We start from the raw sequence: 19,316 nt of genomic DNA, 5'->3' as shown, positions 1-19,316 counted from the left end.
GTAAGAAATGCAAATATAAACAATAAAATTTATAACTGTTCAGTAAAAACCACAGAATAACAACACAAATAAAAATAGTAAAATTGACAGTTGTTTCTGTCAAAAACACAGAATAACAACACAAATTAAAACTGTAAAATTTACAATTGTTTCTGTCATAATCACAAAATACCAATACGATAAAGACAGTCAAATGTGCATTTGTTTCTGTAAAAAATACAGAACACATACACAGATATAAATGGTAAAATTTACAGTTGATACTGTAAAAAATACAGAATACCTACAAAATATAAATAGCACAATTTACAGTTGATACTGTCAAAAATACAGGTTTGAAAACAGAAGCCCACAGTAAAACCTGCAGTTGATACTGTAAGAAATACAGGTTTGAAAAACAGAAGCCCACAGTAAAATCTGCAGTTGATATTGTAAGAAATACAGTTTTGAAAAACAGAAGCCCACAGTAAAATCTACAGAACATTTTCCATAATTTGGAAAAACGGCACATCGGCTTATTTTACAGTACTTTTCTGAAAATTCTACTAGCAGTCTTAACAGTAAAATTTACAGTAGTTTTCTGGCATCACGTGCTGCCAGAAATTTTCTGTAATTTTAGCAGAATTTTTTCTCTCAGTGTAAAGCGTATATTGCTTTATTTTCACGCGCGGAAACCAGCGCACTTCATTTGGAAATGGTCACGGACCTATCGACAGAAAAATTCATCTATTAGCTTCGAAGATTTATGTCGTTTCGCGGAATTCCGGCAGTTATCTACAGCGATAACGCGTTAACCTTTAACAGAGCCGAACAAGACCTCATGGAGATCTTTGGAGCAATTAGAAGTAAGGCGGTGGAAGACTTCTTGGCGAGCTCCAGAATCAGATGGAAATACATCGTAGAAAGGGCGGCTTGGTGGGGAGGATTTTACGAACGAATGGTTCGCTCCATCAAGACCCACCTTAAGAAAACAATCGGGAAGGCGTATCTCACTTTGGAGCGGAGGCAAACGGGGGTTGCTGAAATCGCAGCCACATTGAATTCTCGTCCTCTCACTTTTGAGTACGCGGATAAAGGCGAACCTATGCCTTTAACGCCAGGGCACTACCTAACCCAAGGAAGACTGACAACTCAACCGTCAAAGTTCTTTAACGCAACGGAACGAGTCTCCAGCTCCAGGGAAGAGCTGATCCAAAAATATAGACACCAGCCGACTTTGCTGGTTCGGTTTTGGAATCGTTGGCACAAAGATTACCTTCTAGAGCGAAAACCCGTGGAAGGCGGTACGCGTTTCAAAGTCGGTGATATCGCTTTAATTGCGGACAACGTTCCACGGTTGTTGTGGAAAACTGGAATAATTGTCGAGTTGCTTAAATAACGAAGCGACGGAATTGCGCGTTCGTGTAACTTGAGATTGCAAAATCGGAATGTAATAAAACGGCCGATTCAATTGGTCTACCCATTAGAAGTTGATAATTATGAAGATTAATAATGAACTATCAAGTGTTGAAAAATTAACTGTTTTGGCTCTACTTTTCAAACTTCACGTGGAACTCGCGTGCTTTGGAATACCGCGATTTGATGTCTCGCGACACGGTTTATATTGTATTTTTTCAAATCATTTTTTGTCGTTAGTCTGAAATAAATATTGTTTCGGAAAAGTTTAGTTTTTGTGTTCCCCAGTTTTTGTCTTTCACTCATCCACATTTTCATAGTGTAATTATTATTATTCGCGGCAATAATATATAATATAAATAATATATAATTTTGGTATAAAACACATATTATTTATTAGCAGTGTTTTTATTTGAATCGGTAATCTTTCAAATTAATACCCAATATTAACTTAAAGTGTTGGTTGCACGAAAAATCGATAGTAATAAAAACGAATGAATGCGGGCTTGTTTTGAAGCCCAGGACGATCTCTTTCCGAAAATGTCATTGTCGAAACAAATTTCCTAGCCTAAGTGTATTAACTTTGAGTCCGAAACTGACCTTTTTCGCTCCCCAAAATCCAGAAATTTTCGGCGAATTTTTCTCCTCCGTAGCACGAGCAATTTGGGGCAAATCAAAGCTGTAGTTTTATTCCTAAAATAGAAGGAACTGAAGTGGAGGGATTCTGTTTACTTGTAGAAGTTTTCAAACCAGAGGTTTTTAATCATAATATTAGAGTGACGTAAAATATACGTAATTTTCGGAATGTTTTTTAAACGTTTATGTAACTATTTTAAAACCATTATACTAACGCTTAAATTGTTTTAATATCAGCTGGTACATGGATACAAAATACAAATGAGCTTTAAATTCAGGTACTATTGCAAATTGTATAGGATTTAGAGCTCGCATCTTCAAATTGAAGTAAAACATCTCTCGCTGAAACTGCACGTCTTCTTTTTTGACGATTTGAAATATCAAAATTCTCCATTTTGCAAGCTATGATACCATTAAAGCCTAAAATATTATAAAACCAATTAAATTTAAATAAAGTTCCATATAAGTTTCAATTATGTTTGGATCAGAATCTGATTCATTTTGAGATTCAATAAGCTATTACACATTTAAGCTCATTCATCAAGCTGCAGGTCTACTAACAATTGTTAGTGATGTATTAAGATATCAATTGTCTACAATTTACAATCTAATTACATTAAAGTTTAAAAATTTCTAATTAAATTAAAAGAAACACCCTATATATTTTTCAAGAGCTGATGACAGACTAAAACCAAGTGTTTTAATGGTTCTAGTTTAAAAAAATCCATTTTTACAATCTCTTAGCTAGGTATACATTTCAAATAAATAAAAATATAAAACTTACAGTCGAAATCCTGATAAACGCTCATATGTAATTTTCTAGAATTATTATTACCTAATAAGATGTAGACATGGCTATATTTGACCATACAAGCCAATTATCCAATTCACTTAGCAACATCTTCTAAAAAAATTCTAGAACAGCCTGGTAATTCTACCTTCCCTTGCGATAACATTAAATATTGTAAAATCACCCCAAAAATGAAGAATATTATCCTATATCTGACCAAATTTAAATGAAATGACATATATGTTCCTCAAGGGCTAATAACAGACAAGCCAAGTGTTATTATGGTTCTAGTTTCAAAAATAATATTTTTATCAGTGTATAATAAAGGCGTTATAATTCAAATCCCTAAAAAATTAACATATCACAGTTAAATTCCAAATATTCCATTACCTTTAAATTTCTAAATAGCTTATTACGCTAAACAGAATAAGAAAGAGCATTTAGAAATACAATGAAATTGCCATGAGCATGAGCATTATTTTAAGACCATGGGTTAAACAAATGTAATTAATAAATCTAAGCTTTGCAAAAAATGTTTAAAACTTGTATTGATTTAAATAGCTCAGTCTATTTCGGAAATTCGGATAAAAATAGCCAATGACCCAATAATAAGGGCTAGATATAAGCGATGTCTCATAGTGTTTAATAAGTTAGTTTCTAATAAAGTTTTTGTCTTTTTTTCTAGTATTAAAACCATATTATGGAAATTTTAGTTTTATAAACATTTAAAAAACGTTTATATTTATTTTTAAATTACGATTCGGCACATCCAGATAAAATAAAAATTGGCCTAATTAAAAGTTTAAAATTCAAAATTGAAACGATTAGTGATGAACCGATGAAGGATAAAAAATTATTGTTAGAACAATTAAAAGATTGTAAATACCCTCAAAATTGTGTAAAAAGTATTTTTGATGATAATATAGTAAAAAATGATCCTATGGCAAAAAAAGATAAAAACAATGAATTAAAAGAAAAATTAAACTTAGTACTACCATACATTAAGGGAATTAGCGAAAAAACGAACCGTCAACTCGCGAGACATAATATAGGTCTTATTAATAACAATTTTGGAAACTTAGGAACGATTCTGATAAAGAACAAACCAAAAACTGAAAAATTGAATGAAACAGGAATAGTCTATAATATACCATGTAATTGTAATAAAAATTATGTAGGGCAAACTAAAAGAAGGTTTAAAAAAAGAATAGACGAACACAAGGAGAAAGTAAAAAAATTAAGTCTTGAAAACGGGTTAGCCAATCATGTAAATGAGAACGTTGGACATAAAATACTCTGGGAAAATGCCAAAATATTATCAAAGGAAAATAATTGGTTTAAAAAGAAATTTTAAGGAGGCAGCATATATTAAAAATAAGGGGGAATTAAACCAAGATAAGGGACAGGTAGATATAAAAAATTGGGGAAATTTGAAAATTAGATTAAAAAAATCAATAAATTGATAAGGCGTAAAATTGGTATAAAAAATATATTTTTGTGAAATCTTATGATTGTTCATTTTTAATTTTCATTTGTAATCCTCGGCTTGAAAAGGGACCACGGTCCGAAAGCTCGCCCATGTAAATAAAAATATATAAATTTTAGCCATGAAGTATCCAGTCTTTTTATTACGTAATTTTATTTTATTTTAAATTTAAAAAACGGGTTTTACTCGAAAACATGCTTATATTAAAACGTAAGAAAAACAATATTTAAACGTTTATTTGTTAATATTATTTATATCATTATTAGATGTTATAATACCAAGAACGTATTTATGTTATTATCTTCATAATACTAACGAATATTGTATAATTTGTTTCATTGTATATTTTGTTTTACTGTATGTATTAATGTTTGTGTGTACATTTTATTTTTATAACCATTATTTGTAAATGGCCCCTAGCAAACTCTTCCAAAAGTAAAATTCCCCCATCCTAAAAATTCCTGGTTCAAGCGGCACAAATTGATATATTATATTCTCTGACCCTTTCTACATGTAAAGTAAACCCCATAGAAAAATACTCCAGCCTCTCTGGCGCTAATATGTACTCGCCCGCTAATCCCCAAAACTTTCCATACCCTTTTCTCTAAAATGTTGGCCACCAGGGAAAAATGTTTCTTGGTAGTCTTCACGACGCCTTTAAGGCAGAATTATCATCGGGACTCAAGTGAATGGGTCAACTTTTAAACACCGTAACCAAGTAGTAAATAAATCAAAGTTTTATACAAAATGTTGTACTCTCTAAATTAAGATAGTCCAAATAATAACCTATCTTCTAGATTTTTCAGTCGGTTTAGAAGATTAAGTTGCTCTCCCAAATTAATAGTTAAAGGCGCGGAAAAGAAGAATAAATTCGGAAGTCCTTTAACTAGAAACCCGGGATTAAACGGACATAATAATTTTTTGGTTACTAATCAACCAGCGGAATAGGACGGATTTTTAGAGAGGTTACGCAACAACCCGCGGAAAATAAATTTTGGAACGGTTACGAAACAATCGGTCGAGCGGATTAGTGATATTAGTGAGAAGTAAGAACTAAAAATGAATAACGAAGTGTCAACCGACCAGACCGCAGTGGGAGCGGGGAACTTAAATAAGACAAATAAATTAAATCCGGAGTTAGCGAGATTGAGATCCTTGAGGACACCAGCGCGATCAAACCTAACTAAAGCCACCAACGCCATGAGTGCCCTGCTGAAAGACAAAACTACGGACGAAGAGGACATCGAAGACCATTTAACGCTGATGTTATCAAGAGCGGAAACGCTTAGTAATTTAGATAAAACAATTTTGGACTTAATTAAAGACGCATCTTCGCTGGAAAAAGAAGGGGAAGAAATAGACGCCTACTACGAGAAAAACAACTTCGAAATGCTAAAGATAAAGGCGCAGAGAATCGTCAAGAAGGCCAACGGAGTCAACTCAGCAGCATCAGGGTCTACAAGTGGACCATCAAACGTAACGAACACTAACGGAAACCAAGTCACCGTCATCAGGGAGGAAAGCATCAGGTTACCAACGTTAGTGCTCCCAAGATTCTCCGGTGATATTACCGAATGGGCAGGGTTTTGGAGCCGTTTTGAATCCACTTTTAAGGATAAGCCCCAAACTACTAAGGTAGAAAAATTTAATTATCTGTATTCTTTTTTGGAGGGTGACGCGAAGAAAACCTTAATTGGAATGAAAGCTAGTGAGGAAAATTACGATGAGGCGGAAAAGATTTTAAAAGAAAGGTTTGATAGAAAAGATCTAGTTATACATACTCATGGTAGAAGGTTAATGAATTTAGAGCCAGTGTCGGACTCGAGCGATACTAAAGGGTTACGTAATCTATATGATAAGATTCAATTAAACGTAAGATGCCTTAAAGGCTTAGGTGTAGACGCCACCTTAAGTGGTACATTCATTTGTCCCAGACTGATTGAATGTTTACCAAAAGACATCAGGTTAGATTACAGTAAGAAATATTCTAAAGATGGTGATTGGAACCTAAAAGCTTTTACCGATTTTTTGCAAAGCGAGGTTGAAGGTCGCGAAACTTGCGCACTCTTAGGTGAAGTCAAAGATAAAGAGAAATCGCAAACGCGTTCCTACGATAGAAGGGAAAATTCGCATCAAAATAACAGGCATGATAATTTGCGAAGTTACGTTCCCTCGACGCAAGCTCTACTAACTAGCGTTGCCCCGCGCAGCCTTTATTGCATTTTCTGCAAAGCTACGGAGCACGCAACGAGAAGCTGTACCAATTACACGCTCGAAGAAAAAAGAAATATAACGCGAGATCAAAGGAGATGCTATATTTGCTTAAGACCAAATCATGACGCCCGAAGATGCGACTCAGATTATCAAAACTGTCGAATTTGTAAAAGACGGCATAACCAAGCGCTTTGCACGCGAAACGAGGCCCACAAGCGAGACAAAACTGAAGGGATGCCCCCCGAAGAAGCGAGGGAAATAAATACGAATACAGTTTTCGATAATGAGAGAAAAAACGTTCTTTTGCAAACCGCGCAGATTTTTGTCAAAAATCCAGACTATCCCCAAAATCAAGGAGCCGGCCCTCTGAAGTTAGTACTGGACAATGGAAGCCAAGGGACATTCGTCTTGAACGAAGTTGCCGATAAACTGCAACTACCGGTAGTAGGAGAAACTAGAGTCCTGGTGAGCGAATTTGGAAACCAGGCAGCGGAGGAGAAAAAGAGAAAAATAGTTCGGCTCACCGTTCAAAACACCTCTGACCCGGGGAAGAAAATCGAGGTAGAAGCAGTGGCAGTACCTTTCATATGCCGCGCGCAAACGCAAGATTGTCAAGAAATTAAGAATTTCGTGGAGAAAACAAAAGTAGTATTGGCAGATGATCCCAGAAGAGAAGGTCCCAGTAACTCGAAAATAAGCTTATTAATCGGCGGAGATTACTATTGGGACATCGTGAGCGGTAAAACGGAAAGACTTCAACACAAGCTCGTAGCTATGGACACGCTTTTTGGATGGACCATAGAAGGCCCCATGAGCACGCCGAAATCCAATGTCAAGCGAGTTGAAATTCAAAACAATTTAATTACCGTAATGAATGTCAACTCTAAAGATGCGGATCTGACAAAATTGGTAAAAGGTTTCTGGGATCTGGAAGCCATCGGTATTCAAACTAAACCAGAAAGACTATCGGAAGGAGATGATGTTTTGGAAAAATTTGAGCGAGATGTAACATTCAATGATGAAGAAGGACGCTATCAGGTTAAATTCCCGTGGAATACGGAGAAAGACATTCTACCTAATAATTTACGATTAGCAACGAAACGAGCCTCAGGTCTAGCGAAAAGGTTTAACAAAAACCCTGAATACTACAACGCCTACAAAAACATAATAAATGAGCAGCTTGAACTCGGAATAGTGGAGAAGGTGTCTGAAAACGAAGCAACAAGAAGGCCAGGGACATATTATATTCCACATCAGGGAGTCAGCAGAGAAGGGAGTCAAACCGCAAAACTACGAGCCGTTTTAGACGGTTCAGCCCACGAAGATGGAGTTCCGTCGCTAAATGACTGCCTTTCCAATGGTCCGAATCTCAATCCGGATCTATTGTTATTGCTCCTTTGCTTCAGAAAATTTCCCGTGGCGATTGTCGCTGATATTGAGAAAGCGTTCCTTCAAGTGTCGCTGGCGAAGGAAGAACGAGACACTTGCAGAATTTTATGGGTCAAGGAAGAAGAAAACGGCAAGGTCAAGGAAAACGAATTTACCACTTTGCGCATGACCAGAGTGCCATTCGGCGTGAAACCAAGTCCTTATCTTTTGGCCGCTACAATAAAACATCACATCAAGAAATACGAAACCATAGATCCAGAAGCCGTAAACGTTCTGAACAAAAAACTCTACGTTGACGACTTAGTTGCCGGAAATCAAAATGTAGAAAGCGCGTTTCAGCTATCAAAGAGAATGTCAATCATATTGAGCGAAGCCAAGATGAATCTAAGAAAATGGCAATCCAATTCGGAAGAATTACGCAAGATGTGGGGAGAAGAGGCGGACAAACCAAATGCCGTGACCAAATTTCAAGTTCAAGCGCCAAATGGTCAAAAAATTTTAGGATTACAATGGGATCCAATTGCAGACGTATTCAGTTTCGATCTTTCTAATCTAGTTGATGTATTAAAAGAAGTAAAATTCACTAAACGCTACGCACTCAGCTCTGTTTCCCAGATTTTCGACCCTATAGGCGTATTAGCCCCCTTTACCATCAGGGCAAAATTAATCCTCCAAGAGCTATGGGAAAAGAAAACTAAGTGGGACGAAGAGTTAAACGAAGAAATGGCGAAGAAATTTGAAAAATGGTGCAGCGAACTGCCCGAATTAAGGAAGATCAAAATACCAAGGTACTATTTTACTACAAATCAAGCGGATCAAATTAAAAAATTGGAAATTCACGGTTTTTGCGACGCGAGCAAAAGGGCGTACGCTGCCGTCGTATATCTAAGGTACGAATTGAAAAATGGAGAAATTGGAGTCTCCCTCGTGACATCAAAGGCGAGGGTAGCGCCGCTCAAACGAGTAGACCCGTCGGACGAAGATTTGTCATTACCTCGATTGGAACTAATGGGGTGCGTTTTAGGCACGCGTCTCGTAAACAATATCAAAGGGATATGGAAGTCGGAAAATATAGATAATACAAAAATTATCTAACCCAAAAGTGTGGCAACACTGCCCAGGATTTCAAAATCCAGCGGATATCCCAACGAGAGGAGCACGAGCGGAAGAATTGAGTCAAAGCGAATCTTGGTGGAAAGGCCCCACGTGGCTTAAGAGAGATAAGTCCGAATGGCCCGCGGACGCGATGCCAGAAGTAAATACAACAATAATTGAAAAAGAAACACGAAAAACTGTACTCGCAGTCGCTAGGACAGAAAAGGCGGGAGTAAGTCAAATAATAGATTTATATAGATATAACGACCTGGATAAAACACTACGTATTACGGCTTATGTCTTCAGAGCTATAAAATATTTCCGAAAAGACAGAAGACAAAGGGGAGTTATTAAAACGGAAGAAATTTTGGACGCTGAAAATACTTGGATAAGATGCGTACAGAAACAAGACTTTAGGCAAGAAATATCAGCATTACAAAACAAGGAGAAAATTGAGAGAAGTTCGAAAATCGCGGAATTAAGACCAATATTAAATGACAATAAAATCCTTTGCGTCGGAGGCAGATTAACTGAAGCAGATTTAGATTACGAAATTAAGCATCCAATAATTCTCAAGAAGGAACAAAGATTGGCTAGATTAATCATGGATCGGTGTCATTATCAGATGATGCACGGTGGAATCCAGAGCACCCTAACCCAATCACGGGAAAAATATTGGGTAACCGCCGGGAGACAACTCGCGAGAAAATCGGTCAAAAGTTGCCTACAATGTCGAAAAGCCGGAGTAAAAGCGGGGGACGCCCCCACGGCGCCCCTTCCCAAAGATCGAGTTGAACAATCGCCGAGCTTCGAAATCGTCGGGATTGATTTCGCCGGACCCCTCTACGTCAAAATGACGGCCGGAGAGGTCGCCAAATCGTACATTTGCCTTTTCACGTGCGCCGTGACAAGGGCGATACACCTGGAATTAGTAACGTCGTTATCGACTAGAGACTTTTTATTAGCGTTCACGCGGATGATTTCCAGAAGAGGAATTCCTAGAAAAATATACACGGATAACGCGAAAACCTTCAACCGAGCTAGCAAAGATCTAAATGCAATTTGGAAAAATTTAAAAAGTAACGAAGTGTTAAATTTTTACGGAAAAAAGGGGATTTCATGGCATTTTATTGTGGAGAGAGCCGCGTGGTATGGCGGATGGTGGGAAATTCTGGTTAAAAGTACAAAATCAATATTAAAAAAGAACTTAGGAAATGCCTCTCTTACGTATGTCGAGATGGAAACAATGTTAATTTCAAACTGAGGCCGTCATTAATTCAAGGCCAATCACGTACGTTACTAGCGAATCGAATGATCCCCAACCACTGACCCCCTCTCACTTTCTAATCGGAAAACGTTTGACATGTCTGCCACCTCAAATTGTCAAAAATGAAAAAGCCCCCAAAACGCAAATTGAAATGAATAACCGTCAAAAGTATCGCTCCGCTCTAATGACTAGATTATGGAATAGATGGAAGAAAGAGTATTTATTAGAACTCAGATCAGCTCATCAAATTAAATTAGCCAGAAATAAGTCTAAAATGAAAGTAGGAGACGTCATGATGATTCATGATGATAATGTTCAAAAACATCTATGGAAATTAGGGATAGTAGTTGAAATTTGTGAGGGTAGAGATGAAAACATTAGGTCATGTATGATAAGAACATCAAATGGAAATGTAATAAGGAGACCTATTCAATTGTTATATCCGTTGGAAATAGACGCAATTTCGGTACGCGAAAATTCGGACGATTTGAACTGTGAAGCTTAAATGTTTAAATCAACATTAAAATAGATATGTTGTAAAAAAAAATAATAATAATAATAATCTTGATTTAACTTGTCGGAATAATTTGTTTACCCATTATAAATACTAACGTATTTATCGGCGGAGTGTATAATTTGTTTCATTGTATATTTTGTTTTACTGTATGTATTAATGTTTGTGTGTACATTTTATTTTTATAACCATTATTTGTAAATGGCCCCTAGCAAACTCTTCCAAAAGTAAAATTCCCCATCCTAAAAATTCCTGATTCAAGCGGCACAAATTGATATATTATATTCTCTGACCCTTTCTACATGTAAAGTAAACCCCATAGAAAAATACTCCAGCCTCTCTGGCGCTAATATGTACTCGCCCGCTAATCCCCAAAACTTTCCATACCCTTTTCTCTAAAATGTTGGCCACCAGGGAAAAATGTTTCTTGGTAGTCTTCACGACGCCTTTAAGGCAGAATTATCATCGGGACTCAAGTGAATGGGTCAACTTTTAAACACCGTAACCAAGTAGTAAATAAATCAAAGTTTTATACAAAATGTTGTACTCTCTAAATTAAGATAGTCCAAATAATAACCTATCTTCTAGATTTTTCAGTCGGTTTAGTTGCTCTCCCAAATTAATAGTTAAAGGCGCGGAAAAGAAGAATAAATTCGGAAGTCCTTTAACTAGATATTCTTCAAATATAAGATGTGAACTATAGAAATTAACAAATTTGTTTATGAAGCTTAATATTTTATTTAGAATCAATCACTTTAAGTTTAATTTCAAATTAGTTACTTGAAATTTAAATACTTGAGCCTAGGTGGCGCAGAGACATTGAAGCTTAAGCGTCTCCTAAGAGGTATTTTTTACAGAAATGAATAATTTGTTTTAGATGCCCAAGAAAAACGGAGTTATCATTTACGAGTATCTGTTTTAGTTTAGGAATAAGGATGTTTAACAGTTTTTAGTTGTAAATTCAAAAATTATAAAGAAAATCAAAGTTTTAAATGATAACTTCCGAAAATATGATAAATGTTTTGAAAAAAAATCGTATTTTTCTAAATATAACTAATATAATATTTGTAAATTGAAACGATATTTTAACGTCTTTATCGCTTATGGAATATAACGCTGAAAAGAGCTGAAAGTATTCACCTAATATCAACGTTTGATATAAATCAAAAAACAAAAAATCAAGAAAACTGAAACGTTGTCATTGCTACCTGGGAGTCCATAATATTTACCCTAATCGCCCTGACAGTCGAGAAAACACTTTTTGTATGATTGGGCGAGATTCTACCAACAAAACCGAACTCAAAAGGTCATTCGGAAATATTAGAAATAAAGAAATTAGCTGGTTTCGTGAATCCTTTTCTAGTTCAACATACGAAACACGATCCAACTAAATCTGAATCATTACTAGCTGTATTGTACTCACGTGAAAATGTTTTGGAAAAATATAATTTTGTACTACTTAAAAAATTATTATATAGAAGTATAATTGAAGAAATATGTCTGCGATTTTAATAAACAGTAAACCTAGTAGAAATAAATATAATTTTTTGTTATGTATTGTTAAATGTTCATTAATATAGTTTTGGTATGATAAGGGTCAAAGTATGCTTTAAAATATTTCTTTTAATTGTATATTTATATATGTTTAAATACGTTCTTTTAAATTGATTATCGTTTCTGCTCTTAGTTTTACACCAGAATCAAAACTATTTTATACATACTCTCGTAACAATAATTATAAATTCATATTGGTAACAAATTCATATTTAGTATTTCGTAACTTATAACCCACGAATATATAATTTATATATATTATATTATATATAATATATATAATATATAACTATATCATTTATAAAATATTACAAATAAAACATTTCAAGAAATATATGGGTGTATAGTTCTTAAAAAGGAAAAAGCTCAGCTACGCTGAGTAAAGAAGGTGCTATATAGGTACCCCTGTAGCACACGGGAGTCGGTTACGGGTCGGTCTTTGGTCGAAAAGTCGGTTTTAGGTCCATGACCAAAAACCGACCCACGAAGTTTTAATCTTTTTCGAATAAAAATTTATACGTACGTTTTTCAGACTTTTCTTAGTCAGGGTGGCGACCACTGTAACACACGGGAGTCGGTTACGGGTCGGTCTTGGGTTGAAAAGTCGTTTTAGGTCCATGACCAAAAGCCGACCTAAAAAGTCTTAATCTTTAAAAAATATATGTACGTATTTCAGACTTTTCTTAGTCAGGGTGCAATTTTGGACTTAAAAAAGACCTTACACTGTTTTCTGATAATTGAGATTTTGGGCATCTTATCGGTTTCATGAACCAAAAATATTACCAAAAATACTGTGTTAACGTTTTGAATACGTATATAGATAAACGATTAAATCAATAAAATATACAGCAGTGCTAGCTTGTAATATTTTGTTTATTTTTAAATAAAATTTATTGAAAAAGTGATATGCATTGTCAAATTGCTTTACTTAAATCTTGTACAAGATTAAAGATAAAACGAGCTGGCGAACACCGTGATCGACAAAATGACTAAAAATCTTTATCTTCATACTTTTCAACTGACATATTTTTCTTTAATTCTTAAGCACCACTCGTTTGGTTCTAACACCATTAAGTACTTTTTGGGTCGCAAATAAGACTTACCCTGTAGCACGAAGAGTCGATTTAAAGTCGATCTTTGGCCAAAAAGTAGCTTATCGGTCCTGGTCCAAATACCGACTCTAAAAGTCCTAAACGTTTGTGAGATAATAGGTACCTTGTAAAAACATTTTTGAGGGTTTAAAAGTCGGTATGGCGACTCAACATTTTGGACCACTTGCCGACTCTAAAAGTCTAAGCATTGGAACTATTTAGAATCCGAACGCCGACCTTGAATTGTTATAGCTGTCGTGACTTGAAAAAGACCTTACACATTTATAGCCCAACCAACGGCCGACTTATATCCGACATTTTATTTGCCAATTAATCTCTCAAAACTGTGAAACTTTTGCGATTTAATAAAACAAATTGAAATATTTTTAAAATAACATCTATTCTGTATTATATTTTTTCGAAAAAGATCATATATTCAATCTGAGAATGTTTCCTTATTAAAAAATTTCTCAACTCAAGTAGGTTACATTCGTATAGCTAAATATGTTAGGGTAAGATATGTTTAATGAAGATTTACTTGTTAGTTTTACTAAGCCTCAAAAAACTATAGAACTCTTTACTCTAGATTCAAGAGCTTTCCGACGGAAAGAAATTCATTGCTTCACTCTCGTTCATGGGACATCACGCTACTTTGCCATACCGGCCCACCGATGTTTCGGAGTACATACGACGAACATTTAAAGTCGGCAAAAGTCGAACATACGACGTCGGGCCGACCCTAAATCAAGTAGGACATTTCGACCCTAAATAGTGCAGTGGGCCAACGTCCACCCGACTCCGCGATTGGGGTCTCCCGCCGACGTCGGCCCGACTCCGATTTGCTACAGGGGTTATAGACCTGAGTCATTCGTGGCGGTCAAGAAGGGACCGGTATTTGAGTGGATAATAAATAGTTTGAATTGTAAATTAATTCCAATAGAGTTTATTTTTTGGGGTTACACAGGTACACTCTGTTTAAAAAGTCTTCGACAGGTGAAATTTTTGCCCTCTTTATAATTATGCTAGAAAACTATAATAGATAGATCGATGAAACCAATAGACGTTAATATAAATGGGGGTGGAATTTTAAACCGTCATTGCCACTAAAAAACTGGACACTAGCCAGGGAGGGAACACCGGATTGGTTGGTATTGGAGCATGCGCAGAGACCAATTTTTGACTGTCGCCGAGTAACAAATAACATAATCGTGATTCTTCGTAGAGCACGTGGCGCCATCTAAGTAAACTGACCGTTACATTTCGGGAATAAAAGCTTGACAAAATGGTTGTTTAACTGTAAATTTAGCTATAACTTGAATTTTTTAAATTAAAATACAAATTATTAATTTTAATGCATCGTAATAGACGTGAAAAACGGTTGAAAAAACTTCAATGACAAATAAAGTCGCGAAGCCGGGAGGCTGGCAGCCATGCCGTCACGAAACCTTCCCCCTTTTTTCCTACCCCCCAATTCAAAAACCCCTCAGAGGCTGGGAGGCCTTTGGAATTTATTTTACCGTCAATTGCAACTATTATTTATTTTCATAAATGCAAAATTTAACCATGGTTAGTTTAAACTAGTAAATAGTAAGTAATATACTATAGAGACAGATACTTCATGGTTTAAAATAAACTTTTATTAAAAAGAATATTGGGGAAGCTTTTCGAGCCCACTCGCTCCTTTTCAACCCAGATAGAAATGGCGAAAAATCCAAATACAAATAGATAGCAAAATCAGCGTACAGTTATTTTTGTTGAACGCGCTCTTCCGTTTTTATGGCCTAAAAACCTTTTAAAACTGCCCCAATTACTCACTTTCACCTTTCCCCCGTTTAGGTTCATACCCCCTCTGTCAGCAATAAAAATGCTTTCTTTGAAGGTCCGTCTGAACCAATTTTTTTCTTTTTCTAACACTCTCGCTTCTTCCCACTTGATGGCGTGTCCGTCGCCGCCAGAACTCCACATATGTTCGGCTATCCCGTTCTCCCTATTGCCCTCTTTTACACAATTCTTACGCTCTTTAATCCTTACATTTAAATACCGTTTCGATTCACCTATATATTTTTTTCCGCATTTGCAACCGATCTCATATACAATTCCAGTCATTTCATCAAAATTTTTATCTGGTTTATTTTTAATTAAGAGCGAACCCAATGAACCTTGGTTAGAGCTAACAAGTTTTATTCCTTATGGTTTTATTTGGCGGTTGGTTTTTTCGGTTATTGATTTTACATAAGGTAACACTAATATGTTATCATTTTTCGTTACCGTGTAGTTTTTATAATTTTTTACAAGATTTGTCGCAAAAATGTCTTCTACTAGTTTTTTAGGATAATTACAATTCAATAATTGTGTTTTATATAGCGCTCTCTTTAATCCATGTGTCCGTGGTTACCGTTAGTCTCTTCTATTTTACGCGCATGCGCAGAAAGCCATTTATTACTTTCAGTTAAATAGTTTTTGTTAGATAGATATTAATTAGAGTCACGTTGAATTGAATTAAGATGTCTTTTCGCTGGCTAGAACAATGGCTGAAATACAAATTAATGACTATTACCCTGTATTACTTTTGGCTTTCAAAGGTAACATGGACATTCAGTTTGTAGCGGATGATGAAATGGCTATTGTGCGTTATATTACTTCGTATATTACGAAAAAAGAGAAATCTGACCAAGATAATTTGTGGAATGATTTGGCGAATAAAAATGTTCGTAGTCGTCTTTGAGCTTTAGGCCTAAGCGCTATATCGCAACGATAAATGGGCAGTTACGAGCCACCTGATCGTTTAACACATCAGCATTTGTATGGAAAGTCGGATAGTTTCGTATTCGTGAATGCTGCTCCTAAATAACACAGAAAGCGCTTACTTGAGCGATATGAAGATTTACCATCTTTGAGCCCGAAAGCACAGATATTTTTATGAAACAACTAGCCCAGGTAGCAAAATTTCGTTGATAAACCGTAGAAAAACGGGTTTAAACGGTTGATAAATAGTTGATAATTAAACGTTATTGACTTGTTGATCATGTCCGGCTAAGGATCCCCACGCAGCAAAAATTGGTCGGACCGACTGTCGGTGTAGAGTGCATCGCGGACTTTCCCTTTGTACTATCCACTGGAGAGTCGCGAATGTCCCAGTCACCCCGACTGCCCAGAAAGAGGTCGGCCCGACGGCACAGAGTAAAGTTTGGGCCAACCTTCCAGAAATGAGTCGGCCCGACGTCTATGTGTTTTAGTTGGGCCTTCCCACAAGTTGGTTGGTCCGGCAGATTATTGTAATTTTAAGGTATACCTAATCATTGGTTGGCCCGATGGCTTACTGTAAATGTTGGACGGACTTTACCCAAAAAAAGTGAATTATCGAGGACTGACCGACTTGAAATAAATTGGTCTCCAGCCATTTGCTATGAAAGAGGTGTACGCCACTACTCTGACCAAGAGAATGTTTTTACAAGGTCTCTTTTATTCTCCGGTCCCCACAGTCACACGGGTTAGACAAATATAAGGCGCTAGTCCAATGACACCTGCTTTGCATTATATATACATTCCAGTAATGTCGCAGTAGAAAACCTTTCTCTGTCTTGATTTTGTTAATAGTATAAAGTAGATGAATATTTGGCAGTATTTGGATAGTGAATTATCAAGGACTGACTGATTAAAAATAAACTGGTCTCTAGCCACTTGATATCAAAGAAGTACGCCACTACTCCGACCAAGAGAATGTTTTTACAAGGTCTCTTTTATTCTCCGGTCCCCACAGTTGCATGGGTTAGACAAATATAAGGCGCTAGTCCAATTACACCTGCTTTGCATTATATATCCATTCCAGTAAAATGTCGCACACAAAGGAGAAAAGGTCGACAAGAAATAAAGTATATCAGCGCTAGATCCCATCCTAGACACCGACGAGCTGATTCGCGTTGGCGGACGCCTTCAACAAGCGGACTTCTCGTACGCCGAGAAACATCCACTGATACTACCAGACAAGCATCGTTTTACGAACCTCGTCGTCGACTACCATCACAGTGTGTCAGAACTTATAGCCCGGTGTACCTAGTAACAAAGACCATACCACCGGAGGCCTATAACTATAGTGCCCCACGCCAGCGTCCCCTAGCCCGGACAGGTGACAAATCCAGCATGGGTAGCAGAACCCTACTGTTGATGTTCGCATCAATGGAACAATCGCGAATCTTCGCGAGCATTACTGGATTTTGCGGTCGCGCCAGAAGGTGAAATCGCGAATTAAACTCTGCATTATTTGCAAAAAATTCAAAAGTCAGCCGGGAAATGCGATTATGGCACCGTTACCCAGCGATCGAGTAACAAAAGCTCCAGCTTTCAATACGACTGGTATTGATTGATACGTCAAGGGTGAAACGGGTCAAACTTTGAGAGAAATTCCTGTAGTTTTTACAGTGGTTTTTTTACAGTTTTGAATTGTTAATAACTTTTACAGTGTTTTTCTGTAAGAAAGAAAAACAGGAAAGTCGTTTTACCGTAATACAATGAACGTCTGTAAATCTTACCAATGGGACTGTTATTTTCACTAAATTGTGTAAGAATTACAGAACTTTTTCTGTAATCTTTAATCCACAGTTTTATACTGTTAATATCACATAAATATTTTACAGATGGACTGTATTGTTTACTAGATAAGTACTGTAAAAATACAGCTCCACTTTTTTCGTCGTCAAAGCGTTTTTTTTCTGTAGATTTTACGGAAACATTGCAGGCACTAATTACTTGTGTTTATTTCTTTGACTTGTGAAATAAAATGATTTCGAACTTATTCGGACGTTATGGCTATCTATATTATAAGGAGCGCTTGGTACGTTGGCAATGTTTGTTAATAAATGAAACAATGTTTTTTAAAAAAATGGTACTCGTTGTTCAACCCAATTTCATTCTTGACCAATACTCACAGTCACTGTCAGCTTACCTGTAAGTATATTTGTAAAGGGTATGAGACCGTTCCCTCCCCGCGTTCACAAGTCTCAGATTACTCACAAACTCAAGCAAGGTCAGCTATAGCCTAAGCGTCGACACGCTGGGGGTGCTACTACCAAGCCTACTGCAGCTGTGTGAAGGATGAACAATGCTTGGCGACAGGAAATTGAGAGACTGGTTTAAAGGGCAACGCAAGCTCTGAGGCAAGAAAAGAAAAAGCATGGTGCTTTTTAACCCCATCCACCCCCCCTCGATATTGGCGAGACCATGCAGAGTTTACCGTAAATTTCGCACTTTGCATACATAGGCACACAAATGCCAGCTCACTTGCGTTGCCCTTTAAATCTCAAATTCTGGGTTTTTACCAGTCTTTTTGGCCGCAAGTTCGGTGGGGTTATACGTATTTTAAAATATTTTCTCGGTAAAACGGTAACATAGTATAAGCCAGTGTTGCCAATGTGTGGGATAATTCCCATATTATGGGATTTTTGGCGATTTATTGGGCTTTGTGGGGTAAAGGGATTTTTAAGTGAAATTCATTGATTTTGTGGGATTTTTTACCTTAAAAATTTTGCTTTAATTTATTTGACAAAAAGCACTATTTCCGAAAAAAAATATCAATTTTACCTATTTGTGTATTTTATATAAGATTTTTGTATTTTATAATATTTTTTTTAATATAATTTTTTATTCCGCGCTAGCCTACGAAAGTAGAAAATATTTGATGTTTTCCGCTGAGATTTGGGAGGGGGCGGGGCTAAAAACGTTTGGGGGGTTTGGGTGAAAATTTGTTAACCGGACTGTGAGATTTTCACTCTTCAAACAATGGCAACACTGAGCACCTCCTTCGGTCGGTTGAACACGCATTGAGAAGTTCCATTCGGACGAAAAAAAGTTCCAATTTAATCATGGCTGATAAAACGGTAAGTAATTTA

The 19,316-nt window shown here is 36.4% G+C and overlaps 1 protein-coding gene across 1 annotated transcript; it reads left to right on the top strand.

Annotated features, from left to right (window-relative positions):
- The first annotated feature begins 5,366 nt into the window (after positions 1-5,366).
- LOC149961353 (uncharacterized) lies at positions 5,367-10,777 on the top strand. Its single transcript, XM_090161759.1, has 3 exons — positions 5,367-8,923; positions 9,312-10,232; positions 10,288-10,777. Exons 1-3 carry the CDS (start codon positions 5,367-5,369, stop codon positions 10,775-10,777), a joined length of 4,968 nt encoding a protein of 1,655 aa, XP_090017885.1.
- Positions 10,778-19,316: the final 8,539 nt, after the last annotated feature.

The sequence above is a fragment of the Leiobunum rupestre genome, chromosome 1 (genome assembly GCF_980474605.1).
Source record: "Leiobunum rupestre chromosome 1, qqLeiRupe1.1.hap1, whole genome shotgun sequence".
Taxonomy (NCBI): Eukaryota; Metazoa; Arthropoda; class Arachnida; order Opiliones; family Sclerosomatidae; genus Leiobunum; species Leiobunum rupestre.
The sequence above is the reverse complement of the archived record's forward strand: the minus strand, read 5'-3'. Positions and strand labels throughout refer to the sequence as shown.

What these genes read in the sequence shown, in the direction of transcription:
- LOC149961353 (XM_090161759.1), top strand. Translation starts at nt 5,367, where the DNA reads ATGAATAACGAAGTGTCAACCGACCAGACCGCAGTGGGAGCGGGGAAC. An exon ending in CCTCGATTGGAACTAATGGG is followed by an intron (nt 8,924 to 9,311) that starts GTGCGTTTTAGG and finishes TTATGTCTTCAG; the next exon opens with AGCTATAAAATATTTCCGAA. An exon ending in TTAGGAAATGCCTCTCTTAC is followed by an intron (nt 10,233 to 10,287) that starts GTATGTCGAGAT and finishes CATTAATTCAAG; the next exon opens with GCCAATCACGTACGTTACTA.